Source organism: Mirounga leonina, unplaced genomic scaffold, assembly GCF_011800145.1.
Source record: "Mirounga leonina isolate KUSES-001 unplaced genomic scaffold, KU_Mleo_1.0 Mir_172, whole genome shotgun sequence".
Classification (NCBI taxonomy): domain Eukaryota; kingdom Metazoa; phylum Chordata; class Mammalia; order Carnivora; family Phocidae; genus Mirounga; species Mirounga leonina.
Genome location: NW_023270442.1, coordinates 13,557,242 through 13,579,896, shown reverse-complemented (window position 1 = coordinate 13,579,896; position 22,655 = coordinate 13,557,242). Strand labels below are relative to the sequence as shown.

At 43.9% G+C, this 22,655-nt stretch overlaps 2 protein-coding genes across 6 annotated transcripts in view; both read right to left on the bottom strand.

The window, feature by feature from the left end:
* The window catches only part of IL10RB (interleukin 10 receptor subunit beta), a 29,952-nt gene extending 27,555 nt beyond the window's left edge, over nucleotides 1-2,397 (bottom strand). The window contains exons 1-2 of one of the 2 annotated variants that reach the window (XM_035017618.1): nucleotides 2,253-2,397; nucleotides 915-1,038 (exon numbers count right to left, since the gene is read on the bottom strand). In XM_035017618.1, coding sequence (XP_034873509.1) covers nucleotides 915-1,038; nucleotides 2,253-2,301 — 173 coding nt within the window. In that variant the 5' untranslated portion in view covers nucleotides 2,302-2,397. The remainder of the gene's footprint in view (nucleotides 1-914; nucleotides 1,039-2,252) is intronic. The other variant, XM_035017617.1, reaches the window with a different exon arrangement.
* A 937-nt stretch (nucleotides 2,398-3,334) lies between these two features.
* The window catches only part of IFNAR2 (interferon alpha and beta receptor subunit 2), a 36,973-nt gene continuing 17,652 nt past the window's right edge, over nucleotides 3,335-22,655 (bottom strand). For 2 of the 4 annotated variants that reach the window (XM_035017613.1, XM_035017614.1), the window contains exons 6-9: nucleotides 18,246-18,406; nucleotides 14,971-15,139; nucleotides 9,947-10,077; nucleotides 3,335-5,430 (exon numbers count right to left, since the gene is read on the bottom strand). In XM_035017613.1, coding sequence (XP_034873504.1) covers nucleotides 4,735-5,430; nucleotides 9,947-10,077; nucleotides 14,971-15,139; nucleotides 18,246-18,406 — 1,157 coding nt within the window. In that variant the 3' untranslated portion in view covers nucleotides 3,335-4,734. The remainder of the gene's footprint in view (nucleotides 5,431-9,946; nucleotides 10,078-14,970; nucleotides 15,140-18,245; nucleotides 18,407-22,655) is intronic. The other 2 variants (XM_035017616.1, XM_035017615.1) reach the window with 2 other exon arrangements.

The window sequence follows — 22,655 nt, the reverse complement described above, 5'->3', positions numbered from 1 at the left end:
CAGAGGGAAAAACCGACCGGCAGGGCAGGTCCTGGGAGGTCAGAACACTACTGGGATAACTGTCTTGCTGACACTCACCCTTCCTTCATAAGCCTCTGATGCTTTCAGAGGCTAGAGCTTTTCACAGCCAGTAGCCAGCTGTCTTACTTTCAATTTTAGGACACAGCCACAGGGGCGCCTGGGTGGCTCAGTTGGTTAAGCGACTGCCTTCGGCTCAGGTCATGATCCTGGAGTCCCTGGATCGAGTCCCGCATCGGGCTCCCTGCTCGGCAGGGAGTCTGCTTTGCCCTCTGACCCTATCCCCTCTCATGTGTTCTCTCTCTCTCAAATAAGTAAATAAAATCTTTCTTTAGGACACAGCCACAGAGTAACTAAGCACCCACTATGCAAATCATCTGCACCCCACAGCACGGCGGTGTTCTGTTATAATCTGCTGGAGGGGATGGGTGGTGGCACGGCAAGGGCCAACCTGCTTTGCATACCTGTTTTCCTGTTTTCCTGGATGGCTCCCACTTGCAAATCATTGACTTCGAGCAATACTGCTCTCCTAAGTGGGGATGATCTCAGTGACATTTTTTCTCTTAAAAAACATCAATTGTGACAAATCCTTGTGTTGCAAGAGGCTACCACTATGGCCAATGACATCCTCAGCCACATGATCAAATGTCCCGTACATACCAGTGGCTCTGTGGTCATCAAACGGTGAACCATCCCAACAAGAAAAAGTAAAAAAGACTTGTATCTTCTCAGAGAACAGAACTTTCACAAGAATTTCCCGGACAGAAAGAAAAAGGTCAGCAGGGAGGTTCCCTAAGGGCTGTCATGGTCATGCGGGTGAGAGCAGTCAGACTCTCTCTTGTGGTCTGGCCCAGTGACCAGCTCAGGGCCTTCCCTCCAAGAGCACCCAGACTCACCTTTGGTACTGAGCTGTGAAAGTCAGATTTCCTTTGGGAAAGGCAGGCAACTCCCACTGTAGAATGTTCTTGAAATTAACTGACTTCATTCTGACATTTTCAGGAGGTGGCACCATTCCTAATGCTGTAAAAATAAAAGGGAAAAGTCTGCATCTTTGTTCCTCAAAAAAGTTGCACAAGTAAATGACTATATCCAACACTTGGGTCTCCCCTATGGCTCCATGTCTTCAAATGGGCATGTGGGTGAAGGAAGAAGAGACACACATTAGCTGTACTGAGGAGTCTGGATTTTATCTGAAGAAATGCTGGGGTGGGGGTGGGGGGTGTTGGAGGTTGGGGTGGGACAGAGAGCAAGAGTGAAATAGGGACAGATGGGGTGACCAGGATTTGGGTGATGGGAGAAAGGTGGGGCAGATGGATTTTAGATATATTTCCAGAGGTACAGACTCTAGACTTTCTGATACTTTTGGTGTGGAGAAGTTAATATTCATTCCTGGCTTAAGCATCTGAATTATGCTTTTATTTTTTACATTACAATTATACAATTATACAATTATAACCCCTGATTGGGGCTGGGGGCAAGGACATCAACAGTCCCATTTTAGCTGCATTAGGTCTGAGATGCTGGAGACAGATGCACACAGGAATGTCCCAGACAGCTGGAGAAAGGAGCCTGCGCATAAAGGAGAGATCTGGGCTAGAGGCAGAAATCATTTTTAAACTTTTTAATAGAAAATATTAAACACACACAAAAGCAGACGGAAGAGTATGATAAACCACCACCGGCCCATCACGCAAGGGTGCCAACAGAGATTCACATTTGAGTCACGGGCCTATAGCTGGTATTTAATGCCAGGGTTCTGCTGGCATCCCCTACAGGGATAGCGTGAGGGGAGGGTGGAGGGCCTGGGCAAGAACTGGGCTATACAGAGATCTGGCAGAGGTGGAGGATGCTAGGTAGAAACAGCCCGAGAGATAGGAGGAAAACCAGGAGCCTGCGGTATCCTGGAAGGCCAGGGATGAATTCATCAGAAAGCAAGGAGGGGCCCGTCGTTGTTTGAACCCAGGCAGGAAATTTAGAGGAGGGCAGCAAAGGTTTCAGTGGATTTAGAACTCCGAAGGCACAGGGCTGTGGAGTTGAGGGGCAGACCTCAGATGTTGGGGTGCTGAGGACTGAATGGGAAGCCCTGACGGCCGGACCCGGCACCCGATCACTTCCAGTGCGCCTCTGGGGTCCGCTCAGGGGTCGCCTTGGGGCCATCGCTGCCGGCGTCGTAGCTCGGCCTTCAGTTCCCAAGCGCACGTCGGGCCGTCGCCCCCTCCCCGCGGACCCCTCACCTGACATCAGGAGGCAGCCGCCCAGCCAGCTCCGCAGGCTCCTCGGCATGGCGGCGCCGGGAGCCGGGCGGGCGCTCGGCGGGGGGGGGCCGCGGCAGCTGCCGGGCAAGCGCCCCCCAGCCCGCGCCCCGAAGCGCCGGCCGGTCCACCCCACCCCGCGCCGAGGCCGCTTCCGGGTACTGGGGGGCGGGGCGAGACGAGACCCCGCCCCCTCCCTGGGCCCCGCCCCGGTCGGAGTCCAGCGCCTCGCTTTGCTGCGGGGAGAGGGCGGTGTCCCCGGGGCCTGGCGGGGCGTAGGGAGACGCGGAGGGAGGGGACCTTGCTTCCCCCAAAGCGGGGGGTGCAAAAGACCAGTAGCAAAACTGTACGTACCGTGCCCCGACTGGGGAGACGCCTCCCCCAACATTAAATGCATGCTTTTCCAAGTTAAATAAATACACTACAACGCCCACCCAGAGATTCTATCTGGGGTTATGGGTGGTGGTGGTTTTTCTTGACACCATTCAGTATTCCCCAAGTTTTCTCCAGTGAAAACTTTCTCCAAGTTTTCTCTATGATCCCCTCTGCCCGCAAATAGGTTGATTTTAAAGCTCTCCATTAGCAAGGACAGTTTGAAAGGGTCTTCTTTACCCCCTCCCACCCAGGGATAAACACCACACAAAACCAAGTCGTTTATGGGGCAAAAACTTGTTACTCTCACAAGACTGCTTGAAAGAAGTTTAATTTCCTCTTTCAAAGCTTGGGCAGTGGTGAGGTTGGAAAACCCAGAGCAGGGTAAGTACAGAGTGATGTAAGGTACTGCTTGAGGTCTGACCACCAGGAACATAGCCCCTGAGGATGAATGTTCCCTTGGCCCCTCCCGGCACTGGCACACAGAGGGACTTTTGTTTAACTCTAGAGATGCCAGCAGAACCACAAAGCGGCTGCATTTTTACACTCTCTAATGAGAAACAACTCTGAGGACATAACCAAGTTTTATTAAAAAGTATTTATCCTTCACCAGCTTCAATTATACAAAATATAAAACACACACACGCATAAAAGCTATAAAAAGGGTATTCCAAAAGATCACTCGGGAAAGCTTTCAAAATATGAGAGATGATTTAAGAGGGCAGAGAATTGAACTGGTCACACGAAAAGGTCCCCTTCCTATGGAATTTCATCATGTCATTAAATAATCCCTTCTCCTCTCACATCCCTCTTTTGAGTTACTTTTGAACAGTCATAAAAACAATCTCTTCAAAGTCCTTGAACTAGGACGCATAATAGTTGTTTTCCCCCTTTTGAATTGATCTAGAAGAAAGGTCTGAGAAGCCTGCTCTTGGGGCAAGGGGAATGAGATAGGAGGTCCCATAGAGTTGGTTCACCCTGGGGGCTTCTCAGGGTTGTAGCACCTCCACCAGAGTCTTCATTCCTATGTATTTTCTAATATTTCTCCTAGCACCACAGGATCTTGGAGATTACCTAGTCCAATCCCTTTATTTCCTAAATGAAGAAACTGAGTCTCAGAGAGGCTAAGCAAAGTACCCAGGGTCACACAGGGAAAGAGCAGCAGAGTCAGACCTGAGTCCCAGTTCTTGTGTGGTTTGCTACATGATGTTCTAGAACTTCCCTCCCTCCCCCTCCAACACAGGAACTTTGGTCACACATAGGACACTTGGAATCAGTGCACACATCACTTCTTAAATTGTTAAATAGGCTCTCCAGAAATTTTGTGACTTATCTCTTCTGAAGACTTTGAAACAATTTTCCATTTGTTCTCGTTTTTTTTTTTTATTTTAAAATTTGGCACTGAGATTCTATCCCCCTCTCTCATGCAAATGTTTCCTATTAGTCACCTGCCTGACGCTAGAGTTACTGATGTGTGTGAGTTTGTCTTCCTCACTCAGATTGAGGAGGGCTGGCCAAGTGGCCGAGAGCCAAATTCTCTGAGTGTAGATGACAGAATATTACATGTGGGAGGAGCCCTAGACTGGGCTGGACCTTCCCTCCTTCCAAGATGTGCTTCTGTTTCTTTGTGGGTCCCCTGCCTTTCCCTCCGGCTGCCTTCCCTTCCTTCTCTTTTCCTGCCTGCTTTCTGGCTCCTTCCTTGAGCCTGCTGGACTCAACACTGCAGACTGCTCCTGCACCTGCTCAGAACCCCGCTGAGTGTCTTTCTTTTCTTTCCCCACTCCCACCCTGGCTAATTTCATTATTTCCCAGAAATCTTGCAGGGCCCTGGACCACCCCTGCAAACCACATGTAAACAAGGCACTGAAGGATCCGCAGGTCTGGTTCCGGTTCCGACTCCTCTCCCACACTGGTAATTTGCATAGATGCCATCACCAGGAACCCCCCCCCCGCCCCCCCGCCCCGGAGGAGCCAGCCGAAGTCTCCAACACTTTCCCTGGGAACATTGCAGACCACAAGGGAGAAGTGGCAGTGCAGGGGGGGAAACCATGAAGGTATTGGTCATTCCACGTTCATTAAATATTCTGGGGGTTCATCTCATTATATAGCCGTCCCTGATGTCAACATCTGACTCAGAACTGTCACTTTTATCAGAAAGCACATCTTCAGGCCACGGGCACTCTGCAGAGGGGGTGGGGGAGGGTGGCTGTGTCCCTTCCCCGTGGGCCGCCAGAAAACCTGTTTCCAGTTGATGGGAATCCTCGAGGTCGAACGTCTCTTCTGGAAAACTTGGTAACCCTGGAGGGACTTCTGAGTCATCATCGAGGGCGCTCACGAACACAGAGCTTAGATTTACATTGAAGGTAATTTTGTCCCCAGCCTCTTCCATGGAGCTGCTGTCCTCCTCGGAAAGGGGGTCCTGTAGCAGCTTCCCTCCCCCCTTGTAGTCCCCACTTGCGCATTCCGACCACCTGGGGCAGGGCCCTGGTGTCATCAGCGGCTCAGAGTCCTGCTCAGACAGGTCAGCCTCCTCAGTGTTGGGCTCCAGGCAGTCCCCGCACATGGCCAAGGAGGCAGAGGTGGGACGGAGAAGCCCACCCATTAGCCCATGTTTGGTATAGCCACCGGTGCTTGTCACAGGGTCTGCGGCTTCATCATTGCTGTCACTCTCGTCGTCGTAATTGTAATTCCACACCTTCTTCTTCCTGTTAACGTGAATCACCTCCACGAAAGCCACTGCTTCCACTGGTGGCATCTCAGGGAATACCCAGGCTGACGAGTTGTAAGTCTTAAAAAAAAAAAAAGAGGGAGAGAGAGAGAGAGAGAGAAAGTATCAATTCTGTTTGTTCTGTACTTTTTTTTTTTAAAGATTTTTTATTTATTTATTTGAGAGAGAGAGAATGAGAGACAGAGAGCATGAGAGGGAGGAGGGTCAGAGGGAGAAGCAGACTCCCTGCCGAGCAGGGAGCCCGATGCGGGACCCGATCCCGGGACTCCAGGATCATGACCTGAGCCGAAGGCAGTCGCCCAACCAACTGAGCCACCCAGGCGCCCATTGTTCTGTACTTTTTGACATAATAAAACTCAGTAACAAGAGCTAACAGTTACGTAGTGCTTACTTACTATTTGCCAGGCGCTGGTCCTAGTGCTTAGCCTTATAATGCATTTTACCCTCACAACTGTGCCATGAATTGGGCTTATGCTTCTTGTCCCCATTTTATAGGTGAGAAAACAAGGCAGAGAGGTAAAGAAACTTGCCCAAGGTTCATGAATAATGAGTGGGGGAGGCTGGATTTCAAGCTAGGTAGGCTGCCTGCAGCAGGGACGAGGTTCTGGCTTCTACTCCTTCCTACCCTGCTCCCCTCGCTGCTTCTTGCATGTCAGGGGGATCGATCCATTTAGATTCTGGATTGCCAAGACATTCTTAAGGGGTGTCAGGGAACCGTGAGTGAGGAGAGTTGCTAGGAAGCCGATTCCATCGGGGTTCCCTGGACTGGAGGACCTCAAAGGTGGAGTAAGATCCCTAAAGAGTCAGGGGGTGAGAATGGCAAGACTCACAGAGCTCATTCTGTTCCAGCTCTTGGGACAGAGCACAGCCAGGATACAGCTGAGCAGGGCTAGCGCTGGAGAATACAAGGCAGGCTGAGTCTTGTGCTGTTGGTGGATTCTGTCTCTAGGTTAACTACGGTGAGGCTAATGGGGAGGAGGTGGTCAATCCTGAATCGTCATCGGCATCGTCTTCCTCTCTATTCTCCTATGCCTACCTGGGTTGCCCAATTTGACAAACCTGCTCTTCCCCTACTACCCAACCCAGCCTTGGGGTGAATTTTTCTATTGGGTTGTTCATCTTTTTTCTTATTGATTCATAGGAGCTCTTTATATAATCTGGATGCTGATTATTTGTTGATTATTTATGTTATTATGATTATTTGTTACATATATTTTCCCCTAGCCTGTGGTTTATTGCTTTACATCATCAGTGACATTCGATGAAAAGAAATTCTTAATGTAAAAAAAAGTATCGATTCCTTTATGGTTCTGTTTTTTGTGTCGGAGGGAATCTTCCTTACCCCAGTGTCATATAGAATCTCCTATCATGCCTCCTAAACCTTTAACAGTTTTGCCTTTCACAGTAGTCTTTAATATACCTGGAACTGATATTTGTGTATGGTGTGAGGTAGAGAGACCAATTTCATCTTCTCCCATATAGATACATTTATTGACCAGCCAATTCTTTCCCCATGGCAATATCTACTCATCATTAGTCATGTTTCCATACGTGTGGGTCTGGTTTTGGGCTCTCTACTTGACCATATCTTTGTTACTGTCTTTCGATGAGGTTTTATAATTTTCTCCACAAAGGACCTGTAATGTCTTCTATTAGATTGATTCCTTAAATGTTTTAAGAATATTTTTTATTACTACTGTAATGGATTTTTATTTTTATTTATTAAAAATTTTTTTTAAAGATTTTATTTATCCATTTGAGAGAGAGTGAGTGAGCGAGCAAGAGAGCACGAGCAGGGGGGAAGGGCAGAGAGAGAAGCAGACTCCCTGTTGAGCAGGGAGCCAGATGTGGGGCTCAACACCAGGACCCCGAGATCATGACCTGAGCGAACTGAAGGCAGATGTTTGACCAAATGAGCCACCCAGGTGCCCCTGTAATGGTATTTTTAAAAAACTATAGGATTCCACTTAACTGTAGGATTCCAAGTTCAAAACCAGGTAAAACTAATCTATGCTGTTAGTAATCAGGACAGTGGTTATTCTTGGTGGGGGGTACTTACTAGAAGGTGTCAGGAGAGAGACTTCTGGGCAGGCTGATTATAGTCTCTTTCTTGATTTAGGCATGAGTTACATGGATGCACTGAGTTCGTGAAAATTCACGGAGTTTTACACTATGATTTGTGTATTTAATTTCTTGGAAGTTGAAAAGCAGCTTCATGTTTATTTTTATTTTTATTATTCCATATGTACCAACTCTGTTAAACTTATTAATCTTAATAATTGATCTCTAGATTCATGTGAAGTTTTTACTTCACTGGTTATATCATCTATAAATTATCTTTTTTTTTTTTTTGACCGGGCGCTTGGCGCCAGAAGTGAGAGCCCCTCGGGGCTATAAATTATCATTGTCTCTACCCTTACTCCTCCGACTTTAAGATCTAGGAGGGCAGGATTTTCCCTCTGTTTTGTTCACTTTTGTATCCCTAGTGCCTAGAGCATGTGGACACATGGTAGATACTCAATAAATATTTATTAAATGCAAACACCAAAAAACCAAAAAACCAAAAAAACGAAAGAAGAAAAAAAATAAAAAAAGATGCCATTAAAAATTTTTAACATGTATTCTTGAGTAAACACATATACACAAATACACTAGGCATTGAGTGTTCTGTTTTGCCATTCCTAGAGTTTTACTTTTTTTTAGTCATTTACCCTTTTTCCTTTTATTTTTTTATTACGTTCAGTTAGCCTCTGTATAGTATACATTATTAGTTTTTGATGTAGTGTTCAGTGATTCATTAGCTGCGTATAACACCCAGTGCTCATCACAACACATGCCCTCCTTAATACCCATCACCCGGTTACCCCATCCTCCCACCCCCCTCCCTTCTGTAATTACCCTCAGTTTGTTTCCTGGGGTCTATAGTCAGAGTAACAATTTTTAATGGAGGAATACTAGAAAGACACAAGTTATCAACACCTCCTCCCAGTACTTGGGTCAACACAATAAATAATGCTAAGTATATATATATACTTAGCATATAATTTGCACGCATCTTAGGGAGGGGAGGAACTCCAGGAAGACTTGGACGGAGGATTAGTAGCCAGTTTAGGTAATCCAGGCAGGAATTTATCTAGGAGGGAATGGGTGTGGTGCGAAAGGCCTTTTTATCTCAAGATTGTGGTGAGAAATAGGAATTGGAGTAGGATTTGCCTAAAACCAAAGATATTTTACACCGAGCATAAAAAAATGTCCATTCTTGGAGCGCCTGGGTGGCTCAGTCGGTTAAGCGTCTGACTCTTGGTTTCAGCTCAGGTCATGATCTCAGGGTGGTGGGATAGAGCCCTGCACTGGGCTCCCAGTCAGCGGGGAGTCTGCTTGAGATTCTCCCTCTCCCTCTGCGCCTCCCGCCTCTGCGCACCCATGCATGCTCTGCACCCCCTTTCTCAAATAAATAAATAAATTAAAAAAAAATGTCCGTTCTTGAAAGGCAGGGATCACAGTGTGGATGAAATGCAGTACAGAGCCATCTACATCTCCTAAGGCAAGAGCCAAATGCCGGCTGGGTTCAAATACCAGTTGTAATTAAAATCTCCCAAAGCACAAACACTCCACCCAATAAACAATCCCTCCCCCAACTGGAACAAATAAGAACAAGAAAAAGAAGAGTACACTTTTATCGACCGTGGAGGAATATTTAAGTATGTGGTTGTTAAAAAATGAGAAGAAAAAGGTGAAATGAGTTCAAACAGAGCAACATGAGACCTTTCTGACTGAAAAATCATGGAACGACTATGGAAAGACAGCAATGGGACACAGAAAATGATACATAATGGGCAGATGTGTCAAAAGCCATGAGGAGGTTTTGGAAATATGTAAGATCAATCCCCAGACTTGTCTGAGTGGTCGAGGCTCTGAGCAGAAAGCGTGCACCTGGGGAAGCACAGACGGAAAAATGAAGACAAACAGAGGCGCTGGTTTCACTAATAATTAAAGTAACACAAATGAGAGCAATTGCTGGTGACCTTTATACACACGATACATGAACCAAAGTTGTAAAAATGATTAATCAATGTCAGCAGAGCTTTGGAGAAATGTGTAAAATGTGTATAACTACATGTCGCCACTGGCAGTATAAATTAATCCTTTATCTTTTTTTTTAAGATAAATCCACCTGTGTACACATTCCACTGACATAATCCAAACTGAAAGATGATCTTTACAAAAAATGTTAATGAAACATGTTGCGTTATTCATCAAGGCCAAAGAAGAAAAAGAAAGGAAAAGAAATCATTTCAAATGCCCTACAGCTGGAAAATGATTAAGGGAAAGATAATACGTTAATGACAATGGAATACAAGACGATCATTAAAAATATTATGTGGGCAAAGCATAAACAGAAAACAGAAAATGGAAATATAGACACATATATATTGGGGTATCATTCAGTGATAAAACAGCTTGGTGTTTTTAGAAAATGGGATTTTTTTCTGCTGTGAAGATATTTGAGAGTATAATAAAAATCCTTAAATTACAATAAAAAATAAAGATAGAAACTTAAAAAGAGACTACATACCAAAACTTTGGGGAAATCACTTCTTAAGCATATATAACCAACCCGTTTCAGTATTATTATGGTGCTTATGAAGACAGCAGCTATGAAAAACATAGTAACTATTCCTCCTATTTTGGCAGATTCTGATGACCCTGTGATGAAAAATGAAATGACTTTATTTCGAAATAAATCCCAATTAATGATCACAGATGGGAATGAACGCACATCGGGCTGATGATGGAATGAGGTATCAAAGGAGCAGACGTTCGAAAACCCATTGTTAAACCCAGTAGAATGGAAAGTAATCCAAGTATACATATTTTCCAAGGGTAAAAGTGGCAGATTTTTCACAGTAAAATGTCTTCCAGTTTCTTTCTTTCTTTTTTTTTCTTTAAAGACTTTATTTATTTATTTGCGACAGAGAGAGAACACAAGAGGGGGTTAGGGGCAGAGGGAGAGGGAGAAGCAGGCTCCCCGCTGAGCAGGGAGCCCGATGTGGGACTTGATCCCAGGACCGTGAACTCATGACCTGAGCTGAAGGCAGATGCTTAACTGACTGAGCCACCAGGCACCGCTGTCTTCCAGTTTCTAATGATGTTCTATGACAACACTCTCCAACACAGTAGCCATGAGCTGCACATGACTATTTACATTTCAATTACCAAAATTGAGGGGTGCCTGGGTGGCTCAGTTGGTTAAGCGTCTGCCTTTGGCTCAGGTCATGATCCCAGGGTCCTGGGATCGAGCCCCACATTGGGCTCCCTGCTCGGCGGGGAGTCTGCTTCTCCCTCCCCCACTCCCCCTGCTTGTGTTCCCTTTCTCCTCCCTCCTTTTTTCTCTCTGTCAAATAAATAAAATCTTAAAAAATTCTAAATTAATTACCAAAATTGAAACGAAACCCCACCAAACTCAGTTTTCAGTCATCCTGGCCACATCTCCAATGCTCAATCGCCACCTGTTAGTATTGTTAAAAAACAAAACAAAACTCCAGGCCCAAAATGGAGTCATTTATGCCTGGCCCACGCCACCACACTGGGGCTTAATATCTAACCTGATTGCATTTTCAACCTCCCCCAGGACTATAATCTTAACTGGTCATTCCAGAATTCCCTGCTCTGCACCATGAGGTAATCCACCTAATATAGTAAGACCCCTTTGCTCCCCAAAGGGTGGTGACTTCACTTGAAAATCCTTTTTTCTGTGTGATTTCCTTGTCCTGCCTTTAAAAACCTTTCCTTTTCCGTAGCCCTTTGGAACACCTCTCTACCTGCTAGATGGGATGCTGCCCAATTCCCAAATCGTTCAATGGAGCTAATTAGGTCTTTAAAATATACTTGAATGTCTGTTATTTAACAATATGCCCTACAGGTGGGAAGAGGTAGAAAAGAAGAATTTGTCTGAAAGAAAGAACTGGATCACTCTGAGGCTGGACCTCGGCCACACCAGGGTTCTTTTTTTTTTTTTAATTTTTAAAATTAATTAATTAATTAATTAATTTTTTAAAGATTTTATTTATTTATTCATGAGAGACAGAGAGAAACAGAGGGAGAAGCAGGCTCCTAAGGAGCGGGAAGCCCGATGCGGGACTCGATCCCAGGACCCTGGGATCATGACCTGAGCCGAAGGCAGATGCTTAACCATCTGAGCCACCCAGGCGCCCCACACCAGGGTTCTACCGAAGCCACTCTGTCCTACTGAGTGCCCCTTAAGTTTCTCATCAAAATTCCTTTTGGAAAACTTCAACCTTCTGACTGCAAGTAGCTTTTTAAATTTTGTTTTCCCATCTCTCTGCGGCAATGTAAGCTCCACGAGGTCAGGGATGTTCAATTTTGTTTGTTTTGTTTAGGGCTGTCTCCCCAGCATCTACAAGAGAATCCAGCATATAGTAGGTTCCCAATAAATATCTGTCAAATGGATGGACACCGCTCTCCCTCAAGGTCTTCCTGAAAGAGCCAACCAGTTAATTTAGGACTTGACCAGAGGGGTGACATTTCTCTAGATCTCTAGACTAAACTCTCCCCAGATGAGCACTCCCCTAAGATAGCAGTGCTCACCCCTGAGTCTGAGGAAGTTAACGCCAGTCCCAGGTTGTCCGTCAAGAATCTCCCACCATCCGAACCTGTCTGGTTCCCAAGCTGGGCTAGTTGAAGGTAGTTCAGATGGCAAGTCTGGACAGTGAGGAGTCCATGTTATGTGTACCTACTTGGTTCCTGAGTTTCAGACAATAAGAATTGAGACATCAAATATTTGGATCGTGAGTGACACCTGCTCTTGCACTGTCTTGGGTAACGATACAAGAAGGGAGACTGATTTAATATGCAAAATGATGTGTTTACACCAAGTAAAGATGAAATGACAACGTGCTGTTGCATGACCGCTTCTTAGTGGGTGAGACAGAAAAGTCAGGGAGAAACTGGGTCACCACAGAGCATGTCAACCTCCAAAGAACGCATGCCTTTGGTCTCAGGCTTACATTCGTCTTCCAGGTGGGGACTGAGTTTCAGCAAACCACCGTCTGTCGTGTCATATTACTAATTTGAGTTTTTATTGGTGAGATTGTGATTTATAACAATAAAAAATATATATTTGGTCTTTGTCCCCAGTTCCTGGCACAGGGCTCTGAAATTTCCTAAGAGATAAGAGCAAGGAAAGTGAAGGAATGTCGCTTATTGTTCATATCCAAGCCCCCTGTGACCACACTTGAGTTTACTGTTAAGGAGATGACTTTTGGAAAGCCACTAAGGATGGAGGCTGGTTGCCAGGAGAACCAACTGGTGATTAGAGGGCTGGAACTTTCAACCCCACCCCTGGACCTCTGGGGGCAAGAGAGGGACTGGAGGTTGAATTATTGTCAGTGGCAAAGGATTTAATCAGTCCTCCCTTTGTAATGAAGTCTGCATAAAACTCTCAAAAGACAGGGTTCCGACAGCTTCTGGGTTGGGAAGTTGGGGGGGTGGTGTGTTTGCTCTAAGAGGGCAGAGAAGCTCCCTGCCCCTCCCCTCATACCTGGCCCCAGGCGGCCTGGGTCAGGCTGTTCCTGAGTTGTATCTTTTTGTAATCAACCAATAAAGAAATTGTTTTCCTGAGTTCTGTGAGCCATTCTAGCAAATTATCAAACCCAGGGAAGGGCTTGTGAGAATCTCCAATTTACAGCTAGCCGGTCTGACACCCAGGTGGCAACTTTGAGTTGCAACTGGTGTTCGAAGGGGCGGTGGGGGCAGTCTTGTGAGAATGAGTCTCTACCTCCAGGTAGATGGTATCGGGACTGAGTGAAATTGGAAGACACAGAGCTGGTGTGGGAGGATTGCTTGGTATGGGGAAAGCCCCCACACCGACGGAACACGGGAGTATTCCGTGCGTGAGGAGGAGAAAAATAGTTCTCCATTCAATTGGTTTTGTTTATAAGACCATGGATTAATAATAATAATAATACAAAATATCTGGTCTTTGTCCCTAGTTGTTGGCACAGAACATCAATTCCCTGAGTGATAGGAGTGTCTTTTGGGGACTATATGCGAGTTTATGCTAACGAGGCGAGCTAAGGCAGGGTGCTGGATAGCTCCAGGATAGGGGCTGGTCACCAGAAAAACCAACCTAGTGGTTAGAGATTAGGAACTTCTGGCCTCACTGTCCTTCCAGGGAGGGGAGAGGGGCTGCAGATTGCATTTAGTCACTAATGGATGATGATTTAATCAATCATGGCTATGTAATGAATCCCAGTACAAACTCTGGACAGCAAGGCTTGGGGAGATTCTGGGTCAGTGAACACATGGAAGTTTTGGGAGGGTGGTGCCCCCTGACTCCAAGGGGACAGGAGCTCCTGCCTTATTAAGTCTGAAGGGAGGTTGTGGGAACCTCTGGATTTGTAGCTAGGATGGACATAAGTTTGGGTGGCCAGACTTGCAGCCAGCACCCGAAGGGGGTGGTCTTGGGGGACTGAGCCCCTTCACGTGGGGGGCCTACACTAACTCCAGAGAGTGTCAGAAATGAGTCGCATCACTGGACACATAGCTGATGTTGGAGAATAGGTATCAGGACATAAGTATGCAACTTTGTTTGGGGTTCACATTTTTGTAAGAGCTAACGGCCTAAGGAATTTATATGCAAGTTTAGGTTTGCCTGTATTTAACTGACACTGTAATAATGATTTAAGCTAATGCTTTCCCCTTTAAAGATACTTCAAGGAGATACTTTTTCCTTTAAAATTGCATCATCCGACCCTGAGAAACACAGGAGAGTAAAATCACAGGGAGCACCTTCGTGCGCCAGGCGCCAGGCACTGTGGAGCGTAGTTCCCTTAACCCACAAATCAGCCCTACCGTTGACTGTTCTTCCTTCTGTCTCACCTTATTGTCTGTCATCTGGTAAATCAGAACGTTAAAGAAACTCTCCTCGGGGTTGGGAAATTCAGAGAGGCTTCTTTGGTGGAGATTTTCACTTTTGGCAAAACAGAGACCTAGTTACTTCCTAGGCGAATCAGCGGCAGCGAATGTGCCTAAGCCTGATTGTTCTCACTGCAAATTTCTCCATTCAGCGGGGAAGGATTGGGGACTATGCTGTTTACTATTCTGACGCCTTTGCAACAGAAGGACTTCTCAGCCTTCGTCAGGGACTATCTCATTCACACTGGTGAGTTTTCCTTCCGTCTGCGAGCTACAGCCCACCTTCCTGCGAGGCAGGCCACATCAATGAGCCACACCCAACCTCCATAATTTGACCCTCTGATATCTCTGCCTGCAATTGTTTCCAACAACTCTGCCTCCTCCAGCCCTTGGCTTGAGTAATGGCCACCCGAAGGGCACCGAGAACTGAATTTCATCCTGACTCCCTGAAATAGAAGCATTTCCACTTCAGGAGGATCTGACTTTATAAAGGTAGATATGGACTGTCCCTCTGGTATGGCACCTTCAAAGTGACTCCAGCACTTGGCTGAGACTGACCAATAGAACACATCTCCGTCCATGCTCCATGACTTTCAGATTCTTCTCATTAAATAGGTTTTCCCGCAGAATAAAAGCAACACATGAATTTTTAAAAACTTATACCTGTGTCCTGTGCAGGTTGAAGGAGGGTACATTTTACTGGAGATCTATGGATTGCTCCCAGATTTCTAGGCTTAAAATAAACAGATATACAGTAGTTTGTGTTTGGAAGTAACCTGTCGATGACGTAAGTGAAATTTCCAGTGATGTTTTCATTTAGTGTGGGGTTATGCTGTGAAAAGAAGCAAAAAATCAGGAAGACTTTGAGAATTTCATTTAGAGGCAGGCTGGAAAAGTCTCTTTGGGGATTCGTCTTCAAATCTTAAACAGGGATAGAAATATTGTGGGTTTGAAAGGAAAAAGGATTTTTAAGTTATTTGGGCCCAGCAATTGATCACTAAACTGCATGTACGTGTATATACCACGCACACTTTCAAACCATGAAATCTAGTCTAGCAACTTCATTTTATAAATGAGTAGAAAAAGTTTCAATGAGGAATAAAGGTTTCCATGACGTCATTTTTACAAGACTATTTTGTCTTGAGTTAAGATAACCTAGCAAAAGTGAGAAAATAAATAAAGATTATCTTTTTTCATTAATGATATGTGTCTACACTTCAGAAGTACTTTCATATATATTAATGAATGTGATTATTAAAATGGTCTGCAAAGTTGGCGTTATCCCCATTCTCCAGACGACGAAACTACCACTCAGAGTGGTTAGGTAACTTTCCAAGGCCACACAGCTTGTCTGTGGCAGAACTGTGGTTGCTGTCTAATTTCTTATGTTCTCCCTTAAAACACCTTGCCTCTTCCTTCCCAGATAGTTCTGTTCCAGTTTGGAATTAAAGAGATGATACGAAGGTTCTTTCAAGAAAAACAACTTCTGCGTAATGTAAAATTAGGATTTCAGCAGTTCAAATACAGCCTTCTGTAATAATGTTTTTCAGCAACTTTCTATTTAGAAGGAGGAAGAATTAAAAAAAAAAAGAAAAAGAAAAAGTCCTAATGAACTAAAATCTCATGCATGGCCAAGAAGCAATGAAGAAAAAAGGGGGGAGAGAAGTAGAAACTGCCTGAAAGAGGAACAGCCAATGGTAGCTGAGAGTCAGAATATCTGGGTCCCACACCTGGTGTTGCCACTGTGTGATCTTGATGAAGATTGCAATGCTTCCTTCCTGTTTCTCTAAGCAAACAGATATGCCTCTGTGCCTGACAATTTTGCCTCCCTCACTGTGCCTCGGATGCCCAGTCCCTGCTCTGAGCCAAGGCCAACCCCTTCTTGTGCTCATGAGATTCCATCCATCTTCATCTCCTCAACAACATGGCTCCACCAATCCCCCTGGAACATTCCATCTGCACATGAACGTGCTGTAACTTCTTCCACTTTAAAGTGTCCCTCCTTGACCCCACTTTCCACCACAGAGTATCTCTCCTCTTTATAGAAAAACTCCTTAGAAGAATTAATTAGCTTTCTTCACTGTCTCCAATTTCTCGCTTCCTTCTCTTTCTGGAATCTACTCCTACCAGATCCTCACCCCAACACTCCATCGAAATCACTCTTATCAGGGTCACCAGGACTTCCATGTTGCTAAATCCAATAGTCAATCCACAGTCCTCGCCTAACGTGTCCCATTTATAGCATTTGACCCAGTAGATCACTTTCTCCTTCTGGAACTTTCGTCTCTCAGCTACTAGGACATCACTCTCACCTACTTCTCCTCCTATGCTGTTGGTTGCTCCTTCCCAGTCTCTTTTGTTGTTTCCTCATTTGCTAGATCTCTACATTTTGAGTCCTCTGGGGCTCTGACTTTGAACATCTCTCTGCATATCCACTTCCAGGTGATCTCATCTCGCCTCAAGGTATCAATACACTCAAAGAAGCCGATGACTCCCCTGGACATCTCTCCAGCTAGAAGCTCTCCCCTGAACTCCAGACTTGGAGCCTTTAACTCCTGCTCAATATCTCCTCCTGGATGCCTTGTGTGCACCTCAAATTTGACATACCCAAATCTAAGCTACTGAGATTCAACCATCTACCTCCTCCATCCGTAATCTACCCCATTTTAATAAATGGAAACTCCACCTATCCAGGTGCTCTTGTCTCTTTGTTCACCACACCACACATTCAATCTATCCAAAAATACTGTCGGCTCCACTTGCAAGACATATGTAGAATTTGACCACTTCTCATTACTGCCAAGGGACCAAGTCACCACCAGCTGTCATCTGGATTCCACCAGTAGCCTCTTCTTTTTTTTCCCTTGATCTAATTTAGTCCAAAGACCATTTTCCTTTAATGACAAAAATGCTCATTAACCACCATTTCCCCCTTACAGTGTTGTCAAGATCCTAATAAGCATAGCCCTCTTATTTTAGAAATAATAATCTCAAACAGAGTTAGAAGCTCATGGGTTGAATATAAATTAGATGTGACTGGATTATGAATTTAAAGAAACTTGATATAGTCTCCGAGCTACATAAGCTTATTTCTTCCCTCTGTTATTTTTGTACCCTTTTCCTAATCAAAGGATTAGGGTGTTGATTATAATCCAAGTGGATATTATATTATACGATTTGCTACTTCCTATTGAGTAACTGCCATCATAATAGCCTCTTAACTGGTCTCCTACCTCTCTCCTCCCTCTCTCCAACTGTGGCTCCTATGATCTATTCTCAGTACACCAGGCAGGATGCCCTGGTAAAGCCTCGGATCCTTCAGTAGCTTCATGATACTCCGAAGACATAGACTCACAAAGCCCCACAAGACCCGGGCCCCATTGCCTCCCTGACCTCACCTCCTTCTATTTTCCTGTCTTGGTCACTCCATTCCGGCTCCCTGCTGTTTCTCAAATCCACTGGGTCCACTCCAGCCTCAGGACCTCTGACTTCCAGTGCCCTCTGCCTGAAAAGCCCCTGCCCCTGATAACTTGCAGGCTGGTATTACGGGCAAGGGTTTATACTTGGCAAAGGGCTATGCCCATGCAAGCTGCTCTTACGGCAGAGTCTACTTGCGCTCACTCTACCATTTGGAATTTTGCCCTAGTGTGTGCTAAAATGAGCCTGTTCTCTTGGTCTACACCACACTCCTTTCTCTTTCCTGTGTGTCCCCCGATGTTGTGCATGTGACTTATTCTTTGAAAGAAGACCACACTGCTAGGCTAAGTCAACATATCTCCACAATGAAAGAACTATGGAGACTTCTTCCCTAAAGTCAGATCCCATTGCCTCAGACCCTTTAGCCTTAATTGTTCTAGTCATTACAAATGTCTTTTTTTTTTTTAAAGAAGAGAGTCAAATATATTCATGGCCAACTCAGAACTGTTTTGACCACTTACCTTCTTGACAATCCCCCCTGACTGTTCTTCGATGATGAGTGATAAGTAAAACTGTAATACTTCTCCATCTAGTATCTTGGGAATGACAGGTGGGAAATTCACATTGACGTTAATGTGGTCCGTAAAGTCAACAATATCAAACTCTGGTGGTTCTAAAGATACTGTTTGGAAAACAAAATCAGAAACAAATCCCAATGTCTAACCATATCGCTTCCAGCGCTCCCAGTAATACAACCTGACTTCTTGACAACTACATTCTCTTTAACCCGCCTATGGTCCTAGTTGAGGCATGGGTTGTATGTTTTTTTTTTTTTTTCTTTAATTGGTGGAAAACTGAGAACAATAAAAGTGATGTGATTTGCTTAATGGAGAAATGGAGGACAGGTTTTGGGATGGAAGTCAGTCTTTCCCAATTTTCAGGCTGTATTCTAAACATGAAAGTAAAAATGACTTCTTCTCGTATTACAGTAATACCCAACCATTGTAGAAATAGCCGAAAACACAGTACGCAATTGTCCCTGAATGTGGTTGTCTTTTGTCTATTGTGTGTGTGTAAATATATATACATATGTATATAAACTGAACTACTGTACACACACACACACACACACACACCCATCTAAACTGAGATTAAATCATTCTTACCCACAGTTTTGCATGTTATATATTGCACCTAACTCATTTCATAAACATATTAATGCATATTTATCTCCATTGAGCGCTGGCCAAATGGCCTGTGGGTTGGATTTCTGCACAGCCTGCCAGTTCTGAGTGGTTTTTAGTTTTAAAAAGGGTTGCAAAGCAATGAAAGAAGAATAGGTGATATAGTGTATGATGTGTGGCCCATAAAGTCCAAAGTATTTCTTTCCTGGCCTTCTACGGAAAGTTGGCTGACCCCTGATGTTCATCGTGACTTTCATGGTTGATTCTATTCCCCTAAGTGGCTGGTTGTACCATAATTTAACTGATTTGCTGTTTTGAACATGAGATTGTCTCTAAATTTTCTGAATAGAATCATTGCATCAATGAGCATTCTAGAAGCTAAACTATGACATTTATCCATGATTGTTCTTTAGGATGAATTATTAACGAGGAATTCTGGATTAGAGCAAGCAGGTGTTAAGGTTTTAACACATACTGCCAAATGTTTTCAGAAAGACCTCACCACAGTACACTCACTGCATTTCCTCTAAACCTGGGTATTTACATATTTACCATCTTTTTTTTTCTTTTTTTCTTTTTTTAAAATTTTATTATGTTATGTCAGTCACCATACAACACATCATTGGTTTTTGATGTGGTGATCCACGATTCATTGTTTTTGTACAACACCCAGTGCTCCATGCAGTACGTGCCCTCCTTAATACCCATCACCGGGCTAACCAATCCCCCCTCCCTGCTCCCCTCTAAAACCCTGTTTGTTTCTCAGAGTCCAGAGTCTCTCATGATTCATCTCTCCCTCCAATTCCCACCCCCCCATTTTTCCCTTCCTTCTCCTAATGTCCTCCATGTTATTCCTTATGTTCCACAGATAAGTGAAACCATATGATAATTGACTTTCTCTGCTTGACTTATTTCACTTAGCATAATCTCCTCCAGTCCCATCCATGTTGACGTAAAAGTTGGGTATTCATCGTTTCTGATGGCTGAGTAATATTCCAGTGTATATATGGACCCCATCTTCTTTATCCATTCATCTGTTGAAGGGCATCTCGGCTCTTTCCACAGTTTGGCTATTGCAGACATTGCTGCTATGAACATTGGGGTGCATATGGCCCTTCTTTTCACTACATCTGTGTCTTTGGGGTTAATACCCAGTAGTGCAATCGCTGGGTCATAGGGTAGCTCTATTTTTAAATTTTTGAGGAACCTCCACACTGTTTTCCAAAGTGGCTGTACCAACTTGCATTCCCACCAACAGTGTAAGAGGGTTCCCCTTTCTCCACAACCTCTCCAACATTTGTTGTTTCTTTCCCTGTCCATTTTTGCCATTCTAACTGGTGTAAAGTGGTATCTCAGTGTGGTTTTGATTTGGATTTCCCCGATGGCTAATGATGATGAACATTTTTTCATGTGTCTGTTAGCTATTTGTATGTCTTCTTCAGAGAAGTGTCTTTTCATATCTTCTGCCCACTTTTTGACTTGATTATTTGTTTTTTGGGTGTTGAGTTTGAGAAGTTCTTTACAGATTTTGGATACCAGCCCTTTATCTGTAGTGTCATTTGCAAATATCTTCTCCCATTCTGTGGGTTGCCTCTTTGTTTTGTTGACAGTTTCCTTTGCTGTGCAGAAGCTTTTTATCTTGATGAAGTCCCAAAAGTTCATTTTTGCTTTTGTTTCACTAGCTTTTGGAGATGTATCTTGAAAGAAGTTGCTGTGGGCGATGTCAAAGAGGTTACTGCCTATGTTCTCTTCTAGGATTTTGATGGATTCCTGTCTCACATTGAGGTCTTTCATCCACTTTGAGTTTATCTTTGTGAATGGTGTTAGAGAATGGTCGAGTTTCATTCTTTGCATGTGGCTGTCCAATTTTCCCAGCACCATTTATTGAAGAGACTGTCTTTTTTCCATTGCATGTTTTTTCCTGCTTTGTCAAAGATTATTTGACCATAGAGTTGAGGGTCCATATCCGGGCTTTCTATTCTGTTCCATTGGTCTATATGTCTGTTTTTGTGCCAGGACCATGCTGTCTTGGTGATCACAGCTTTGTAATATAGCTTGAAATTGGGCAATGTGATGCCCCCAGCTTTGTTTTTCTTTTTCAACATTTCCTTGGCGATTCAGGGTCTTTTCTGATTCCATACAAATTTTAGGATTCTTTGTTCCAGCACTTTGAAAAATGTCATTGGAATTTTGATCGGGATGGCACTGAAGGTATAGATTGATCTGGGTAGCATAGACATTTTAACAATGTTTATTCTTCTGATCCATGAGCGTGGAATATTTTTCTATCTTTTTGTGTCTTCTTCAATTTCTTTCATGCGTATTTTGTAGTTCCTAGAGTATAGATCCTTTACCTCTTTGGTTAGGTTTATTCCGAGGTATCTTATGGTTTTTGGTGCTATTGTAAATGGAATAGTTTCTCTAATTTCTCTTTCTACAGTTGCGTTGTTAGTGTATAAGAAAACAACTGATTTCTGTGCATTGATTTTGTATCCTGCCACATTGCTGAATTGCTGGATGAGTTCTAGTAATTTGGGGGTGGAGTCTTTTGGGTTTTCCAAATAAAATATCATGTCGTCTGCGAAAAGAGAGAGTTTGACTTCTTCTTTGCCGATTTGAATACCTTTTATTTCTTTTTGTTGTCTGATTGCTGTTGCTAGGACTTCTAGTACTATGTTGAACAATAGTGGTGAGAGTGGGCATCCTTGACGTATTCCTGATTTTAAGGGAAAGGCTCTCAGCTTTTCCCCATTGAGGATGATATTCGCTGTGGGTTTTTCATAAATGGATTTTATGAACTTGAGGAATGTTCCCTCTATCCCTATACTCTGTAGAGTTTTAATCAGGAAAGGATGTTGTATTTTGTCAAATGCTTTTTCTGCATCAATTGAGAGGACCATATGGTTCTTCTCCCTCCTCTTATTAATGTGTTCTATCACACTGATTGATTTGCAAATGTTGAACCATGCTTGCATCCCGGGGATAAATCCCACTTGCTCGTGGTGGGTGATCCTTTTAATTTATTGTTGGATCCTATTAGCTAGGATTTTCTTGAGGATTTTGGAATCCATATTCATCACGGATATGGGTCTGAAATTCTCCTTTTGGATGGGGTCTTTGCCTGGTTTGGGGATTAAGGTAATGCTGGCCTCATAGAATGAGTCTGGAAGTTTTCCTTCTGTTTCTATTTTTGAAACAGCTTCAGTAGAATAGGTATTATTTCTTCTTTGAATGTTTGGTAGAATTCCCCAGGGAATCCATCAGGCCCTGGACTCTTGTTTTTGATCATTGCTTCAATCTCGTTACTGGTTATTGGCCTATTCAGGTTTTCAATTTCTTCCTGTTTCAGTCTTGGCAGCTTATAGATTTCCAGGAAGTCCTCTATTTCATCCAGATTGCTCAGTTTATTGGCATATAGTTGTTGATAATAATTTCTAATAATTGTTTCTATTTCCTTGGTGTTAGTCGTGATCTCTCCCCTTTCATTCATAATTTTATTAATTTGGGTCCTTTCTCTCTTCTTTTGGATAAGTCTGGCCAGTGGTTTATCGATCTTATTAATTCTTTCAAAGAACCAACTTCTAGTTTCGTTGATCTGATCTACTGTGTTTCTGGTCTCTAATTCATTGATTTCTGCTCTAATTTTAATTATTTCTCTTTAATGTGTGGCTTAGGTGTCGTTTGTTGCTTTTTCTCTAGTTCTTTAAGGTGTAGAGTTAGTTGGTGAATTCGGGATTTTTCTATTTT